Source organism: Leopardus geoffroyi, chromosome C3 (genome assembly GCF_018350155.1).
Source record: "Leopardus geoffroyi isolate Oge1 chromosome C3, O.geoffroyi_Oge1_pat1.0, whole genome shotgun sequence".
Classification (NCBI taxonomy): Eukaryota; Metazoa; Chordata; class Mammalia; order Carnivora; family Felidae; genus Leopardus; species Leopardus geoffroyi.
In genome coordinates this window covers 25,015,950-25,034,934 of record NC_059338.1, presented here as the reverse complement: position 1 = coordinate 25,034,934, position 18,985 = coordinate 25,015,950, and the positions used below count along the sequence as shown (strand labels likewise).

Sequence of the window (18,985 nt, the reverse complement as noted above, 5' to 3'; positions counted from 1 at the left end):
CCTTTCTTAAAGCATTTAATCAGCGATTTTCCCAGTGCCCCAGGCATTTCCTGTACGGGTGCTGCTGACTCTTTTACTTCCTACCAGGCCGCCCTCCTCTCGGTGTTCACGCTGCCAACTTTCAAATGAGCTCTATTAACTCCTGTTCTTCCAACCTTTTCCCAGCCATCTGGGAGCCACACAGGCATTCTTCCCATCCCCCAGCTCCTGGAATTCCTTATTGTGGGAGGGCATATGCTTGCAAGCACCTTATCATTCTGGCTCCCCCTCCACCACCCCCCACCGCAGCTTCTTGCCCAGTTCCAAGCCATTGATTGTTTTTTCTCCCGCGTTCATTTTACAGTTGCTGAGAGATTTGTGCTCTCATGTTGCCTGTTTGCCTTTGTGTCTTTTGTCCCCTGTGTCCTGGCCTACCCAGGGCACCACAGTTACCTAGACACCATTTCTATGACTTTAGTGTCCTGCCTGGGAGATCCTCAATATGACCTCAAGAAATGCTTTGGCACTAGAGATCAGAGCCTGAAGACAATTATTACACTTCTGCTAAAATCATTATCCAGAAGAGTTAAAGATGGAAATTTGCCAAGAAAAGGATCACAGTGGTGATTTAAGAAATGAAGCCTCAGACTTAGTTGTCTCTTTCCTTTTAAAGGATGTTGCCTTCAGCTTATTTTCTTAGTACTATAATCGGTCATTGTAAGAGATAGAAACAGCCATAGGGGAACATTCAAGTTGTTACAGGACTGTGTTTTAGTCTGTGCCATCTGAGATCTTGGGAGAGCAGAGGACCTCCAGCCTCTTCCTGGCGCCAGCCCCATCCCATGACTCTGCCCCAGTCCAGTGGGGGTCAGTCTTATCTGAATTAGGTGTTTCCATGGCAAGAGGTTCTGGTTACTTGCAACAGAGCAGAGCGAGCATCCGTGGAAGGTAGGAACTGAATCCACAGAGTTCGCTGTCATGCCAAGGAATGGATTTTCTCCCAGGGCCACTAGCGTTACTGTGGTTATTAAGTCTGACTAGTCAGACATTGCAGAACTTCTGGAAAAACCTTAAGGAAATGGCGTTCAGAAACAAGTGCCCTGGAGGAGAAAGCCCCTGGATTTCATTGAACCAGAACTTGGTAATGGGCAGTCTTTGACTTTGCTGACCCAGGCAGTAGGGGGCTCCTACCTCCCGACATTTAATTTATGACCCCAATTGAACGAAGTCCCAGTTGCACAGTTGAGAAGGATTTTTTCTGTTTAATCTTCCTGAAGGGATAAAAAGTAATTCTATCCTCCTTATTTTCCTTCTATACCACCTCTCTAACCCCCTCCCCCCTCCCCCAATTTCCTTCTTTTGGCTCAACACCTCTTTGTTCCCTTCTCAGGAAAACTGCATATTTCTCAGAGTCATTGTTACTTTGGTTCTTACTGACACCACGGAGAATAGATTGCGCAGCAGCAGGCATAAGGAAAAGCAAAGATTCTTCTTCCCTGTATGTTGATAGAGCTCTTCCATCTGAGAGATTTAGCTGCATCCCTGCCTGGGGATTAGCTTCCGGGACCTTCCCAGTTCCACACATCATGATCATTAATGTGTTCCGAGGACACATAAGGAGCACAGGGCGGTAGAAAGACCGCTCAAGTCTGTGTTAAGAGGACTGGATTCTAATAGAAGAAGAGCTCACATTTCCTGAGCATCCTAAGTGCTAGGTTCTGTTTGAAGGACTTTACCTGGATTATCTCATTATTACCCTGTTTTGCAGATGTGGAAACTAAGGCATGGGGCAGTTGTAGTTTACCCAAGGTCATGCGATCACGTAGTGGAAGGATTCAAATCCCGCTCCACCCAGAGCCTGCATGTTTCTTCACCCTCTTCCAGTATCGCATGTGGTCCTAGACAGGATACCGAGCAGCTGTGTGATCCTGGAAAAGTCATTTCACCTTTTTTGCGCTCAACTGTGAGGGAGCGTATGTGGGCAACTTCTGATGTTTCCGCTTTTAATAATCTGCATGAAGAGAAGGCAACTGTATATTTTTTTCTTGTCGTTATGTGAAAGCACAGCGTTTAAGCTAAAACTTGATCTAATTGATTCAACGGCTTGTTACTTCATGTCTCCTGTACACAAAGCAGTGGGCCAGGCACCACGGGAGACAGAGAGGTGCTTCAAAAATTGTAATCTAGTTTTTGTTGTTTAGTCTAAGTAATCCAGATAATTAAACAAGAATCTAATTGAGAACCCAGTTGTGTTAGAAGGCGAATTCGGAGACAGGTATTGAGTCTCAGACTATCAGGTTTCGGACGTTTTCTTCTAAGTTATGACTCTCGTCACTGGGAGCGCTTAACCAGACCCGTTCACTTCGAAGTGAAGGAGCCACTGGTGAGATTGGTTTTTACAGGTGCTGACAAGCTCAAGAGATTCTTTGAAAGTGGAATGTGCCCACTTTGGGAGTCACTTATAATGAAGCAATGTCATTATAACCTGAAATATCTATTATCACTTAGAAAGGCAAATTCAAAGAAAAGGGATACGCTGTATAATAGCTAGATTTTTTTTTTTTTTTTTTTTTCGAAGTCGGATTTCTGTTCTGGCACGCTAGATTCATCATCTAGCTTGCTCTGGGGTTAGGTTGAAGTGCGGAAACCTCTTTGCTGAGATAGAAAAAAAATACTGATCTTGAATAGAAAACTGGCTTAAGAAATTCCATTTCTAATAATGCCTTTGAGACTGCAAGAATTGTGTTCTGATAGTTATGGTAATCTGACATCAGATTAATGTCCATCTTTCTCAGTAGATTGTAAATTTTAAACTGTTTTGTATACTGCCGTATTCCCAGTCAAACCACAAGTGCTTGACACATAATAGGCCTTCTATAAATATTTTGCCAACAGACTCTTTATTGCTCACTCCTTGAAATCCAGCATTTCCCCCTCGCCAAGATCTAGGAATTGAACTTGCTTCCCGACATCCGATCAGCCACCTTGAGAGGGCGAGTCATTTAGTGCTTGTCTTGGTTGGTGGGCTCCAGTCCCTGACCCACTATTTTCTTTATTAATTCTACAATTACAGCGTACCCAGTCATTTTAAACCTGTGTATAATGATTCATTAATGAGTTGTAAACTGCACTTAGTGAGTTATGACTAACGTAAAAAAAAAAAAAACAGGAGAGAAGAGAAAAGAGTAGGCATGAGCAGAGTGCACTGTGCATAATAAGTACTTTTATTGTAGACACACTATGATGTGCTGGATTGCAACTTTAAAAATGTGCATTTTGAAATCCCGGTCTACCCTGTCTTTAGAAGGCAAAAGCACTTTAAGTGTCCCTCTTATGCCAGCTCCCAGCCTACCTCTCTGTAAAAGTTCTGCAATTCAGTATATTTTGTATTTTATACTACCTTGGGCTCCCCAGAGTATTAAGTCGTAACTGGAGCACAGCCTTCCTGGAGCCCTCGCGTGGTATCTTAATGAGCGCATGCCGAGTACGAAGAGTCCCTCTGCATATACACGAGTGTTGCGGCCGGGGGAGAAATCTAGAAATCATTTCTGAGCTCTCACCTCCGGGATCACCACCCTCCCTCGCCCACAACTTCACACGGCACCACTTGTTTAGATGGGCTGAGGCGGGAAGGGGAAAGGCCGGCCAGTGTCCACCGTCCCACTGCCCAACACCCACTCCTTTTACCCCTGTCCTCCCCACCAATAGCATTTCAGGCGAAGCTCCAGCCCATGAAACTTGGCCTCTTTGAAGTGCCGAACGAGTGCCCCTGAAACTGTCACTGTGCATCTGGTGGCACTCCTCCTGCTGCCAGAGCTTTGTATAGGGTTCATGTCCCTTTCCTCTGAAACCTGTGAATGTAAATTCAGTTTTAAACTGGATCTTTTAGCGGTTTGCCTCAGAAATATCTTTGGGGGTGGGGGTGCCAGCACTGGTGAAGGGAGATACGTGCCCTTGAAAATTGGATTCTTTTTTGGAAAACTGCTGACACGGGCTAATCGGCAGAGAGCTAAATGACCCTACTGTTTCTACCTGCTGACAGGCTAAGCCTTGGGATGGGGCCGAAATTAGCTCTCACCACATGGCAGAGGCATGCCTTCCTCTTTTTTTCTTTCATACAAACGGGGTGATTTTGTGCCTGTCAAATAATACGGCTTTGTGGTGTAGATGTAGTGTAGATGGAATAGGCCACGAACAATGGCCCACCCACCCCACTATTTTGCTAAGCAAAACAGCTACAGACAAGGTAAGAGGTAATCTCCCGGGATGAGGATCAGTTTGAAAGCCCTTTCATACTGTGCATTCTTTGGGAAATGCTAACAGACAAAGCCATCCAAGCTCAGGAGATGTATCCATCCAAAGAAGAGTGACCAGCCTTAGCGTGAGGCAGCCCAAGACCGAGTAGCCTCTTTCTTGTTCCTTTGCATTTCTGCCACTGTCCCCTTTCTTTGAGTGAAGTGGCTTCGGAAGATTCCAGTCTGGGGGAAATGCGGCTGTGCGTTTCGTTTGTGTCATCCGGTGCTGTTCTCTGTTGGAAAAGGAGGATTCCCTGCCCATTTTGTAAATGCACAGCTGGCAGGAGCTGTAGCAATCTCACTGCCTTCCGGATCAGCTCCACCCCAGCAGCAGGCAGAGTGGGGGCCCCGGGAAACACGCTCTGGCTGGCGCAGTTGTGGTGAGTTTCAAAATAAAAGATCCCCGCCTAAGACACCATTGCACTTCCTATCCCATGGAACCCGCATTGTTAACTGTGCCACATCTCTATTCTAAATTTAGGCATCTTATTTTTTTTCCAGGCAAAGATTACTATGCAAACATTTAAGAGAAAAACTTTGCCCAAAGTAATTTTTCCCCTCGACTTCTATTTGGTTTCCTGCAATGTTTAGATGACTCATTCTCTTCCAAGAAATTTTAAAGAAAAGAGATGCAGGCTGTGTGATAGGGCACAAAGACTGCTCTGTAAAGTCTCTTTTTCTTCCCTGCCTAGAAACCCGTTGCATGTTTTTAGGAGGGAACGGAAGAGCCCTGCAGACTTCATTCTCATCAGGTTTTGTTGTTCCCAGGATTAAATGTCCCTTTTGTCTTTGGGTGGGGCCCCCTTGTAGCTTCCCAGCTACAACCCTTCCACAGTGGCCGGCCAGCACGGAAGCCCTTCCTGGCACGTTGGGGCCACGCTGTCCCCACGCTGTCCCCAGAGGCACACAGTGAAGGTTTCTGAAACAGAGAATGGGTGGCCTTTGAGCATCCGAGAGAGGAGAGGGAAGCACTGGCTAGTTCCTGACTCTCTACTTGTGTCAGAATTGTTCCTGATTGCCAGGGGCTCTCTTGGACACTTTGACTGGGCTAGCTTCACGTGTGTTCCCAGCCCAGCCCTCAGCCACAGGGAGCCGTAAGTCAGAATCCGCTTCGGCAGCCTGTTCAAATAAACAGGGATAATAGTTGAGTAGGTCCTTTTCCAACTAATCGGTACACGAAAGGAAACATCTGCCTGGGCTTAATTGCTTTTTTATTGGTTATGCTTTTTTCCCCTCCTCCCTTCCCCTCCCCCCTCCTCCTGCGGCTAAGTTATTTAAGTCATGGGTGAGCAACAGGGTAGAGGAATGGGAGCTTTCTCCAGGAACCTCTACCATTTAAACACAAGGAGGCAGTAAGGGAGGATGGGTGGCTGACAAGGGAGTTGGCTTGGAGGCCAGAGGGCAGGGTGTTTGGAAGTGATACTCGTGGTCACTTCCTGGCCTTGTTGCTGACTCTGGGGCTGGTTGGTGAGTCATTTTGCCTCACTTCACCTCCTTGGATCTCTGCTGCTTCAGCGGAGCTCAGCTCCCTTCATGATGGGAAGGAGAGGCTGGTATGTGAGATTCTAGATGAAAGGCATTTCCTTTTGTGGCTTCTTCCAGTGGTTGAGGGCATTGAATGAGAGACATTTGGGAATGGTAAATTTAAGACTGGCAAGATATGCTCAAAGCCATCCATTTTGTAGAGCGTCTCAGTCCCGAAGGGGAACTCGCTCACCATCTCCTACTGTGCAGAATGAAGCCAACCAACCATACCCTGAGGTGGGCAATGGTTGAATCTAACGTGGGCTCAAGAAACCAGGCAAAAGATCGTGAAGAATCATAGAATGGCAGAGGTTAGGAAGGGCCTTAGGATGTGTTAGCCTTTCATTTTATGGAAAGGAAAAGAGAGGCCCAGAGAGAGATTAATCGTGTTGTTCAAAGTTATCTTCTTGATGGTGGAGGAGCCAGGAATAGGAGAATCTTGTGATTGCTCATTCAGGGCTCCTTCCGCCCATTTCCACACAGCCAGGTGTAATGAGTCCGGTGTAGCCACAACAAAGGTCACACATGTTATATTCCATAATTAATTCCTTCGTAGAAAATGGCAAAGCATTAAAGAGAAATGAAAATGGCTCATTACGATCAAAAGGACTACCAATCACAACAGGACATCATGTCAACTTGTCAAGAGGTAAACAGTGAAGCAACATGCGCATGTGCTTCTGGTGCATCAATGAGTAGTCTTCGACTCAGCAATGTTACTTCTAGGAGAAAATAATGAAAGGTGTGTGCAAAGCTTATGCACAAAGTAACTGAATACAGTGTGTTTTATCATAAAAATTTATAAGCAAAGTAAATGTCCAAGAATAGGAGCTACGTCAATATAATCTTTTATAATTTTCTGGAAGAATAACACGTAGGGAACTATTTATAACATTTATTTAAGTGAATAAGTTAAGTTCCAGTGTGTATAATGCAACCCCCATTTCATGAAAATCATACCAAAAAGATTTGAAAAATAAAGTCTAGGGGCGCCTGGGTGGCGCAGTCGGTTAAGCGTCTGACTTCAGCCAGGTCACGATCTCGCGGTCCGTGAGTTCGAGCCCCGCGTCAGGCTCTGGGCTGATGGCTCAGAGCCTGGAGCCTGTTTCCGATTCTGTGTCTCCCTCTCTCTCTGCCCCTCCCCCGTTCATGCTCTGTCTCTCTCTGTCCCAAAAATAAATAAAGGTTGAAAAAAAAAAATTAAAAAAAAAAATAAATAAATAAAGTCTAGAGGGGTGATTTCTTAGTGGTAGGAATTAAGTTACTTTTTCTTTTTTGATGTTTTCTACAGTTTTCTTTTGTGTGTGTGTATTTTTGTTTTTCCAGTGTTCTTATTAATTACAATACATATACTCCTTTTGTAATCAGGAAAAAATGTTTTTATAATCATACATCTTGAAAAAGCAAGATCATAGAGGACTATGTTTCTGACATGCAAGAACTCTTCCTTTCTTTGCCTGGGAGCTGAGCGGTGCCATGGGTAGTATTCTTCCTTTTGTTAGAAGGTCACTGTTGGTATCTGATTTGTAGGAAAGAAATAGAGCTGGCAGAAGATAAAATGAGGGCTTCCCCTCATGACCCAGTGATGCCAATCAGTGTTTTAGCCCCTGCTCCCTTGGGCTCGGCAAAAAAAACCCAAAAACAAAACCAAAAAAAAAAAAACCACTCAGTATAGAAGGCGTGGCTCTTTTTTCCTTCCTGCTTCTTCATTCTTCTTTATTTCTGCTATTCCATCTGGGTGGTGAGATGCCAGCCCTCAATGGCAGCAGCAAAGAACCCAAGAGCCACTGCCACTTAGGATTGGCCAGTTGGAGACCCTTTAACATCCATTATCAGGATTGAGGAGCGTTAGCTAATCTGCACACCAGAGTCATTATTGGGGTACTACTGCCCTGGGGGGTTGGGGTAGAAGTAAATCAAATAAGACGAATAACCCCTTCCTGCTTGGAGGTCTTTAGTCAGGTACTTTGAAGTCCTTGGATGTTTACATGCTTCTTTCTCTCTCATCCTATTTCATATCTGACTTGCATCCAGGAAGTCTTGATTCTCAGGAAGGCTCGACTGCAAGTCTCAGAGAAACAATAGTTGCTAGTTAGGAGGTGGCTTTTAGGCCTGCTCTTTGGAGACCAATCGAAAAATCAAAGCCTCTACCCACTTGGCCTCCACATGATTGCCTTAGCTAGGCTATAGAAGGGGCGCATTTCATTTTATTAAAACTCTTTGAGTAATCTGACCGTAATTGGGTCTGATCGGAGTGGTTATCTGATTTGCTGGATTAAATAATGGGCCTTAATTGAGTCTGTGTTAGTTGTAGAGCCAGTGTTGCTCTTGCCTTTGTCGCCCCCTCCTCCCTACTTCTATTTCCCTATTAACCTTCATTTCTTTTTCCTTCCAGAGTAAAGAAGTCGGCCAGCAACTCCAAGATGATTTGATGAAGGTCCTGAATGAGCTCTACTCGGTAAATCATATGGGTGCCTGGCTCTTTAACAAGCAGAGGGAAGCAGCATTTGGCAGCTTGTGGCCATCGTCACATCAGCAACAGAACTGAGCTGAGGTTGAGGGCAGTGCATGGTCCCCATTGGGGGTGACTCCACCCATTTCTTTCTTCACACTCTTACTTTCAAATCTGAGTGAGCCAAAACGACACTCTCAGAATAAGATCCCTCCTTGGCTGCGCGAACTAACTCTGCCTTCGTGGGGGCATCATCGCCAGAGACCAGCCAAGGCCTCTCATCAGTACAACTGACTCCCATTAGCAGCAAACCAGGGACCCCAAACCTAATGGCAAAGAACATAGTGTGCATCGTACCATTAATATGTGTCTGTTGGAAAGGACTTGATGTGCAAGGTTTTCCATCAGTTCTTGCATTGATCTATGGGTTTGAGACAAGAGCGGGTGCTCTACAGGGAAGCACAGAGGCTTAAATGCCCCCAATCTAAGGGGCCGATTCAGGCAGAGAGAGCTTTGCACCGACTCCCTGGGGTTTTATAAAGGCCAAACCTCAGTGAAGAGGCAGGCTTCAGATTTGGAGAAGAAAATACAATCTGTTTTGAAATGACTGGCACTTTAGGCACATGATGCCTGTGGCTGATACGTTTCTTCAGGCACTGGAAGGTGGTGGTGGTGGTGGTTTTCTCCCTAGCCGTGTTTAGTTAAATATAATTAGAACACATATGCACACCAAGGAAATTCCTGTTGCCGTACAAGGAATATTTTGATTATACAGCTAAAGCCTTTCAGGACCCCCTTCTTCAGCTGGCCTGTGCCCGGCCTTTGCTGTCAGTCTCTGGGGTTGCCCCCCCATCCTGTTGTGAAGGTGAAATTGATTTCCTGTGTTTACTTGCTTATTCACTGCATTTTCTTTTCTTTTTTCTTTCTTTCTTTCTTTCTCTTTCTTTCTTTTTCTTTCTTTCTTTCTTTCTTTCTTTCTTTCTTTCTTTCTTTTCCTTCCTTCCTTTTTTCTTTTTCTCTTTCTTTTCCTTCCTTCCTTCTTTCTTTCTTTCTTTCTTTCTTTCTTTCTTTCTTATTCACAGGAAGACAGGCAGTGGTGACATGCATCACAGGCATTTGGGATCAGAGAATTCCATGTTCTTGATCCAAAAGCCTAGGTGTGGCCATTTTGTCATGGCAACTATTGAACAAGTAAATAGGGTAGAGTAGTCATCAGACTGGTCTCCAGTGACGCTCAGTTTGTTTGGAATTCTGCTGTGTGACTCTTCTGCTCTGAAGGAGAGCAGATAGATGGTACTCTTTGGTTCAACTCCCAAGTTTTCATTTCTTTCAAGTGCAGTTAAAGCTCTTTATAAAAACAGAAGCGTGTTGATGTGAACCATTTACAGACTAGATGTGTTTTCCTGAACCCTGTTGTCTTTGTAATGCTTTACTTCTGCTCTTTATTTTTAGAGCATCTTCTAGGCACCCTATTACTCCCATATCCTGGCAAAGAATTCACTAAGATAAAAATTTGACACATTCAGTCATTATATGAATCTTTTTATTTTTTTGCAAGTATCTTGGGCCTCTGCGATTTATTCTTTCTGGGAAGGCGCAGGATGAATAAGCAACAAACCCCAAACTAGTTCAAACCCAGTTTGCTGCTTCTGCAGTGAGACTTGGGGTAGCAGTGAAAGAACAGTGTCTGAGGATCCATTGGCTTTGCTCAGAGTCCAAGATCTCCTAATATGCTATGATTTTTAAAAAATAAATAAGGAAGGGGCACCTGGTTGGCTCAGTTGGTTGAGCATCCGACGTCAGCTCAGGCCATGATCTCACAGTTTGTGAGTTCTAGCCCCACGTCGGGCTCTGTGCTGACAGCTCGGAGCCTGGAGCCTGCCTCGGATTCTGTGTCTCCCTCTCTCTCTTCCCCTCCCCCCCCCAACCCGCCCCTGTCTCTGTCTATCTCTCAGAAATAAACATTTAAAATAATAAATAAATAAATAAATAAATAAGGGAAAGGGCATAATTCATGCAGGAATGAGGAAGAAAACCAGGGAACTTGCCGCTCTGGTTTGAGGGGGCTGAACTGGCAACTTGAACTGTGGTCTTCAGGCAGTCCAGCATTGGCCAGTGCTTTCCTGCTCCACGCAGAGCTTAAAATCTTCCTGCTGGCATGCAAACTGAGAATTGGCTGGGCGTGGAGTCTGTTGCCATGAGATGAATTGGTATACACTCTTTTTATTTTTATTTTATTTTTTATTGAAGCATAGTTGATACACAATGTTATGTTGGTTTCAGGCATACAACATAGTGATTCAACAAATCTACACGTTATGCTGTGCTCACAAGTATGGCTACCATCTGTCACCATACAACACTATTATAATACCATTGATTGTATTCCTTATGCTGTACCTTTTATCCCTGGGTACACACTCTTTTAATTTGTCAATTTGTCCAAGGCCAAAATTAAAGTTTGTTCTTTTCCTCTAGCAGTGAGAAGGGAAGAAAGAGTAGAGAACACTGGAAAGTTCCAGGGAAACCAGAAGGGTCTAGTATAGTGATTTGCAAGCATGGTAATTTTTTTCTCTAAGGGGACATCTGGAAATGTCTGTAGACATTTTTGGTTGTCACAACTGGGGTAGGGGTGTGCTAGAGTTCATGATGCAACTAAAATCCTATAATGCATGAGGTAGCCCCCTGCAACCAAGAATTATCTTGCCTAATATGTCAATAGTACCGAGATTGAAAAACCTTCATCTAGTGACTAGAATCTTCTGAAGTAGGCAACCCAGATTCTACCTGATCTGCCACTAGTTATATGATCCTGGGGGATGTCCCAACCTCTATGACCCAGCTTTCCACATACTTCATATACTGAGATCTCCAGTCATACTTCCAAAAATATTAGGCAGCAGTTAAGGGTCAAATAAGTTTACAGATTCTATTGGCCATTAGCAAGTTCAGAGAACAGAATTATGAGTTGCTTCCTCTGTGGGGTGAGATAAGTGTAGGACTGGCCCCAGTCAGGCACCATGGCATTAGGGTGACTGACTATCCCAGTTTTCCTAGGAATGAAGGGTTTTCGGGGGCATGAAACTTTGAGTGCTAAACCTAGGGAAGTCCTTGGTAAGCCAGGATGATTGGTCACCCTGCATGGGACGATGGTTTCATCAAGTAGTTACATGGCACTATTATATGCTGGCTTTGGGAAGCTACTTGCTGAATGTTCTCTATCCTCTCTCTGTCAGAGGAGTTAAGAAGAGAACAAAGGAGATCTTATAAGGAGGTTTCCCCTTATTTGCTTTTTGGGAAGGCAGGAAAGGGCCTCTTGTTTCAATGACCCTGTGGGCAACAGAAGTTATTTGTGGGCATGGAATAAAGGAAACCAGGGATATAAGGAACCCACCATATTCAGTACTCTCCTTAGCTTGCATCTCCCCTATTGCCCAAAATATTTCTTTTTAGGAGACTGATTACCCAAGGGTTTATAATTTAAGTACTTTTTAACCTTGATGATCCAAGGGGCAGGGCCTGAGTGTTCCCAAATAAAGATGCCTTTGGGCAAGAGGCCCAGACTCACACCATAAGTGGCCAGCTGCCCCTCTGTACTTCCTCTTTTCTGCCTGAAGGACCTTTGATTTCCCTGACATGGCATTCTGTGCCAGGGGTTGCTTCCCACAGCTGCCATTCAGAGAGCAACCCTAGTGAGCATTCTCTTCCATGTATTTTTTCCTCCATAATGAATTGGCTAGTTTATAGGCTGTGGCATAAGTGGTTTTCATTTTCAGACCGGTGATCCAGGAATGCCTTTGAATTTGGGGCACACAGCTTCCCAAAGAACTCTGGAATTCTCTGCCTTGGTTGTATCTGGAAAAGCTCAGCAAGTGCCCACAGGAAGGAGGCTATCTGGGGGCACTGAAGCCACATGGAGTGGCTAAGCAGGAAGAGTCAAGTAAGCCCTAGAACTGAGAAAGCAAGAAGAGGTGTTGGGACACAGGGACTGTTGTTACCCCAGATGTTTTATGCTTCTGTGCTCCCCCTGAATATATGACTCCTTGACTTGGTGCTGGAGCTGTCTGCTGGCAGAGCCACTGCAGACTGGTATTTAGCACCTGCTCCCTTGAAACCATGTCTGTTACTAGTCCCCCAACTCTGCTTGACTGTTTGTCTCCAGCAGTAGGCACTAGGGATACAAAGACAAATAAGAGATATCCCTGAACTCAAGGCATTTAGTTTTAATAGAAGGGAGAAAAGTAAAGCAGCAAGTACAATATGAGGTGATAACTTTTACATGTCTTTCCAGAGGAAGGGCACGAAGTCCGGCTCCTTAGAAAAGTATTTGAATTGAATCTTAATTGCCAAGAGCTCTTTACAGAGTTGATCTTATTATGGGAAGTGATGTCAGGTCCAAAATAAGGTGAAGCTGATTTAAGATACTCTGTATCCAAAATGAGACCTTTAAACTCTAATGTACTTTGATTTTGTCAATGCCCCAATATTCTTTATTCTTTCCACCACCTCTAGCTGATCCTAAAGAATCAGTACATCCATAAGGTCCCTCTAACCCAGGATTTCTCAGCCTTGGCACCTGGACATTTTGGGCCAGACAACTTTGTTGTGGGGGCTGTCCTGTGCCTACGGTGTTTAGCAGCCTCCTGGCTTCTACCCACTGGATGCCAGTAGCAAGCTCCCAAGTGGTGACAATCAAAAATGTCTCCAGATTAGCCCCCAGTTGAGACCACTGCTCTAATATGAAGCCATTAATAAAACCAGCTCCTCTTTGTAAACCTGCCTTGACTGAACTTAACCTTTCCTCCCAACTAATCCAGCTCTGGTCCTGTTCCGAGGAAGACATGGGGGCCTAATGGCTAAGAATGTGGACTTGGTGATCTGACAGACCTGGGTTTGAATCCTGATTCTGCCATTTACTAGCTGTGTGTCCTTGGATGGGATAGTTTGTCTCCTTCAGCCTTGGTTTCCCCATATTTACAAGTGGAAATAATCGCATCTTTCACAGAGTTGTTGTAAGGGTTAAGTGAGAAAACACGCATAAAGCCTCTGACACACACCACGTACAATAAGTAAGTGCTAGAGGTTATTATCAATATAATACCCATACTCTCCTCTGTTGTTCACTCTGCACCCCCTGCCCCCACACATGTGCACCCAGCTACCACACTCTGTTTCTCCCTCTCAAGGAAATCGCACGGCACCAAAATGTCAGCACTCTTGAACTTCAGCTTGCTTAGTTGCAATCAGCACTTTTAATTCCTAGATAGGAGCTAGAGGCCCCTGTGTGGGAACAGAGAGCTCCAGCAGGGAAGAGTGGGCACCTTGTGGCTGGAAGTATGTTTGGGAGGAAACACACACAAGTCCTAGGCTTCCTGGCCTCCTCATTAAGAAAAGAGATTGGACTCCCAGACGGTTGCTTCGACGGGGAATTTGAAAACGATATTTCTCTCCTTTTATATATTCCTTCCTGTGGCAGCTCTCGTTTCACCTGATGTGGGTTTTATTCCTTCTAGGCTCTTACCTGAATTATTGTGTGGGTCTATAGTCTTCTTAGGGTTGTTTTCTAGACCACAGGGTGGCTGTAAGGATGAAATGAGAAGACGGGTGTGTAGCACTCAGCACAGAGCCAAACGTATACTAAACGCTCAGTAAATGATAACGGCCATTATTATTGCTGCTGCTGTTCTGGTTCCCGTGAGAAAGGGCGTTCGATCTTCACGAAGCAAACCAGACTGACCCCTAGAATGCTAGAGCAGGAGAAAGAGCTTTTGGAGCCTGTCTCCTTCCGTATTTTGTATCTGAAATGTCCAAAAAGCAGACTACTCCACAGGCAGTGCTGCCTTCTTCAGGGTTCCTAACCAGCCAGGGAAAGGGCTTTGCTCTAGGGATCTGAGCGGTGGTGCTGTTTCCTGCGTGCTTGGTGTTGTGAGACGGCTAAGCAATACAAATTACTTAGCCAATATAAAGGAGTAATGATTACAAGTGTTAATAAATAGAAGTGAATAATAGATGATGGGAGACGCGAAGTCATTTTAATAATAAGACATATTGGCTCAGTTCAAGTGCTGCTTTCCTGTGCTTTGGAGTGGTCTTTAATATACAATGTTTGCTGAACCGAACACTTAAGAATTTTTCCCTTAAGGGTATGAGGGTATTGCTTCATGTGGGACATGAATCTGAATCTGTCAGTCTGTAAAGCAGAACTTGACCCCATTGGCTTGACCTCTGGGGGTGGGGGCGGGGGGTGTCTTGCAGGTCATGAAGACATATCACATGTACAATGCCGACAGCATCAGTGCTCAGAGCAAACTAAAGGAGGCAGAGAAGCAGGAGGAGAAGCAAATTGGAAAATCGGTAAAGCAGGAAGACCGGCAGACCCCACGCTCCCCTGACTCCTCATCCAACGTCCGCATCGAGGAGAAGCATGTCCGGAGGAGCTCGGTGAAGAAGATTGAGAAAATGAAGGAGAAGGTACGTGTGCTTCAGCAGCTTAGGGGCTGCGGACGAGCACTGTGGAAGTCAGGACCGATAGGAGTTTTCCAGTAGGTGCCGTGAAGAACAGAACAAGGTAACTCTGGTTCCTTTAGGGCCTAACAGTCAAAAGTCAGTCCTTGCTGTCTGCCCTGGAAGAAATTCTGGATACTGGAAGAACTTGGGCCCAGGGCGGAGGGCTCCTAGTTCTTCACCTGTAGCAGATTCATAAGAAACCATAGAAACCTTTCCCAAACCTTTCCCAAACCTGGGAGAGGGACTGCACATCTAGGGTTTGGCTTCACGTGTCCCGTATTCAGGGGCAGAGGTAGTGACACCTTCTTCTGGACGGTGGTACAAGGATAGAGGATGGTATTTGCAGATAGAACCAAAGTGGGACATGTGTCTAAAGTAGGGAGCCTCATTAACCTTTCCTGGATTGATCTACATTATGCCCTCGAATCTCATTAAACAGAATTAGAACCCAATTTAAGGCAGACAGCGCGTAGGGAGTAGCAGCACAATTGTGGTTCTCGAATGTACTGTCCTTTCATCTTTTAGAGAACAATCTCCCCTTTTTAAAAAAAAAAAAAAAAAAAAGCAGAATTGAACTTTTGTTCTTTTTTCAGCGCCAAGCCAAGTATACAGAAAATAAGTTGAAGGCCATTAAAGCCCGGAATGAATACTTGCTGGCTCTGGAGGCAACCAATGCATCTGTCTTCAAGTACTATATCCATGACCTGTCTGACCTTATTGATGTAAGTGCTTAAAGCTGGGGGCTCAAGGGCACCTTTTTCCTGGTTTTAGAGAACTGGTCATGTGTTCGTTCCCCAGTCCTGTTGCCCCGGCATCTTGGAGCATTTGGAGAAGAATTACGAAAATAGTAGCCACAGCCCGTTAGGGGTTTTGCCATGTACCAGGTACCAGGTGAAGCCCTCTGTACTTTGTCTTTTTCAGGTCTTACTAGAATCCTGGGAGGAAGGCACTCTTGTGTCACTTTTACAGTTTAAAATTCCGAGTTTAGATGACTTCCTCAGAGTCAGCTAATAAGTGACAGGCAAAATTTGTACCTAGGTCTGATTACTCAACTCATGCTCATAACCGCAATGCACTTCTGTCTCCAGGGAATACTGTCTCACATCAGCTACTTGCACATAGAAGTGAGTGGAAAGAGCTAAGGAGTTCGAATGCCATGCCTTATATTTAGATGGCACTTAACGTCTCCCACTGCTATTTCACTTGATGGTCATATTGCCCTCTGGATCAGTGTTACCACCTCCAATTTGAAGATAAGGAATCTGGGGCTCAGGAGGCTTCCCTGCCCCCAGTTACACTGCAGATGAGGGTCCTGGTCGGGAAGGCATCCAGATGCCCCTGACATATGGCCCATTCTCTCTGATATGTGATACAAAGATGACAAGAGCAGTAGGTAGCTAGGCGCGTGTGTTTTGCTTGGGGCGGGCACGAGGGATACGCTTTGTGTCTTTGGCCTCATGGGTCAGCCTTGGCCAGTTTCTCCTGCTGCTTTTCCTCACACTTCGTAGTTGAGTCTTGCAGTCTCTCCCACCCGCAGCCTCCCATCTGGCCCAGTTCCCGAGCCAGTCCTGACCGTAGCTGCATAAATACACCCTTCCCTCCAGTCTTTAAAGTGGAGGGCCTGGAGCCGGCTGGCTTAGTGTCAGCTGCCCAGCCTCCTGGCCTTCAGGTACACGGGGCTGGCCTTCTTTCTGAGGCCTGATATTTGCCTCTAGCTGTTAGCGGGCAGCCACTGGGCTTTACCAGCTTCTGGCCACCCCCTGCACACTCGTTCGCCTGACGTGGTTTCTCGGTGCATGGACCTACCACATTTTACCATGTAGGGTCTGGTCTAAGATTCAGGTCATCCCAGCCTTGTCACTGAACTGTTTTGGAACTCTGCCTTGCTCCCCTCTCTCCGACCTCTCTCTGGCAAACAGAACTAGACTAGATCATTGGTACTTAAATTTGGCCTTACATGCTTGGGGAACTTTTCTAAATTAGTTCCTTCAGGGGCTCCTGGGTGGCTCACTCAGGGAAGCATCTGACTCTTGGTTTCAGCTCAGATCATGATCTTGCAGTTTTGTGAGTTTGAGCCCCGCGTCAGGCTCTGTGCTGACAGCATAGAGCCTCCCTCTCTCTGTGCCCCTCTCCCGCTCGGGCTGTTCTGTCTCTCTCAAAGTAAACAAATAAACTTAAAAAAAAAATAAGTAAATAAATAAAATCGTTCCTTCAGCCAGGATTTTTGATGCAGTAGATTTCAGCCTCTTAATGCCCTGAGTGTCATTGTCTTCCTGGGTAAGTGGAGCCCTGATCCCTGCTCAGGCACCGCTTTGTTCTCTTTGCTTGTTGAAGCCAATCTGAACACTGTCCTTCAGCGGAGGTCAGAGCCCTAAACAAGATCCTTTCTTCTCCTGAGAGGAATGGCTCTTCTCTGTTGGGGCAGATGCCTGTTCTCAGCACAAGGAAGAGAATCCTTTCTTATGCTGCATTTCTACTATGTATCTCGCGTTTGGTGAAAAAAAAAATCAGGCTATGCAGTCCATCACACCTCTTCCTCTGGTTTGTCCTTTCCTCTTTCTTTGGCCCCCGGGGCACCTTTCCCACCCCTTTCACCAAAATGCTGACCTCAGGGGGAGAGAGGGCCGTACTGCTGTGTCAGTCATGAGCTTTGCAGCCCATAGACTCTCTAGCAGATGTAAGTAGGTGTTTTAAAATCAGTCGAAGTAGCAAGCTCCTTTGCACCTTTTTCTCATTTAACAAGAAGAAGAAGAAGAAGAAGAAGAAGAAGAAGAAGAAGAAAGGTGTGTTAAGAGCCTGTCTTCCTGGGATGTGGTATGGGGTCTCATGAAAAAGAACCCCACCAGCCTCCTCAGTGCTCAGCCAAGGTGCGGGTGTAGGCTACTGTGGCATTCTGGGCCACTCAGTAAAGCGCTCTGGTTTTGTTTTGTTTGTTGTTTGTTTTGCTTTTGTTTTTTGCCTAAGGTGAGGACAGATGTATTACTCTTTTTTTTTTTTTTTTTTTTGTAAAGCTGATAACATTCTGCTCAGTAAATATTTCTTTGGAATGAGGCTATGTGCTTAGCATCAAAAATAATTTTTGCCCTAGAGGTATTCATAGACATACGAAGAAATAATTTCCATGTAACTGGCTTATTGCAACACTAAGCACAGGGGGCTTACCTAGGACAGTGGTTTTCAAACTGTAGGCCATGAGCCATTAGGGGAAGTCATGAAATCACTTTTATGGGTTGAACTAGCCGTAGACTAGACTAGACTAGACTAGACTAGAATAGAAAGGAAAGGAAAGGAAAATAAAATATCTTGGTACATCATACTAGTAAGGTTAAGTTTTTATTTTGTGAAGCTGTTATGTTAGGGTGTGTGTGTGTGTGTGTGTGTGTGTGTGTGTGTGACAGGATAAGATGTATTTCTTACTGTGAGTTGAAAGTTAAAAAAAGTTTGAGTCACTGCACTAAGAGCAGAGGAAAGTGTCTTAGTCTCCTCTATAAGTTCCCTGAGGGCAGGAAACAAGTCTCTTTGCCTTAATATATAAACCGGGGCACCTGGCTGGCTCAGTTGGAAGAGCATGCAGCTCTTGATCTTGGGGTTGTGAGTTGAAGCCCCGCATTGGGTGTAGAGATTACTTAAATAAGTAAATAAAAACTTTAAAGAAAATACCTTACCATATAAACATATACAAGGTGTGCTCAATATATAGCTGAACACATTGTATATTCATTGAAGGAAGAAAGAAATAGAGGAGGAAGAAGGTAATTTCCTAAGGCACGATTTTTTTTTTCCTTTTTGTGCCTTTTAATACTGTTTGAAGACATAGTTTACATTCAGTGCCTGAACTTAAGTGTTATAGTTTCAAGAGTTCTGATAAATTCAAACATCCTGTAACCTACATCTCTGTGAAGATATAGAATATTTCCATCACCTCAAAAAGTTCCTCTTTTCTCTTCCCAGTTAGTCCTTCACCCCAGAGCAGCCACTGTTTTGAGTTCTTTCACCATAAATTAGTTTTGCCTTCTGTAACACTTCACAAAGATGGGATTTTACAGTATATACTTTTTGTATCTGGCCTTTTTTGCCCAGCATGATGTTTCTGAGTGTCATCCCTACTATTACATATTATTAGTAGTTCTTTCTTTCTTTCTTTCTTTCTTTCTTTCTTTCTTTCTTATAGCATGTGTGAGCTGGGGCTAGGGACAGAGAGAGAGGGAGAGAATCTTAGGCAGGCTCC

The 18,985-nt window shown here is 44.9% G+C and overlaps 1 protein-coding gene across 10 annotated transcripts in view; it reads left to right on the top strand.

Annotated features, from left to right (window-relative positions):
- The window catches only part of SRGAP2 (SLIT-ROBO Rho GTPase activating protein 2), a 232,933-nt gene that overhangs the window by 148,237 nt on the left and 65,711 nt on the right, over window positions 1-18,985 (top strand). For all 10 annotated transcript variants that reach the window (XM_045456177.1, XM_045456175.1, XM_045456176.1 and 7 more), the window contains exons 5-7: window positions 8,194-8,256; window positions 14,506-14,721; window positions 15,351-15,479. In XM_045456177.1, coding sequence (XP_045312133.1) covers window positions 8,194-8,256; window positions 14,506-14,721; window positions 15,351-15,479 — 408 coding nt within the window. The remainder of the gene's footprint in view (window positions 1-8,193; window positions 8,257-14,505; window positions 14,722-15,350; window positions 15,480-18,985) is intronic.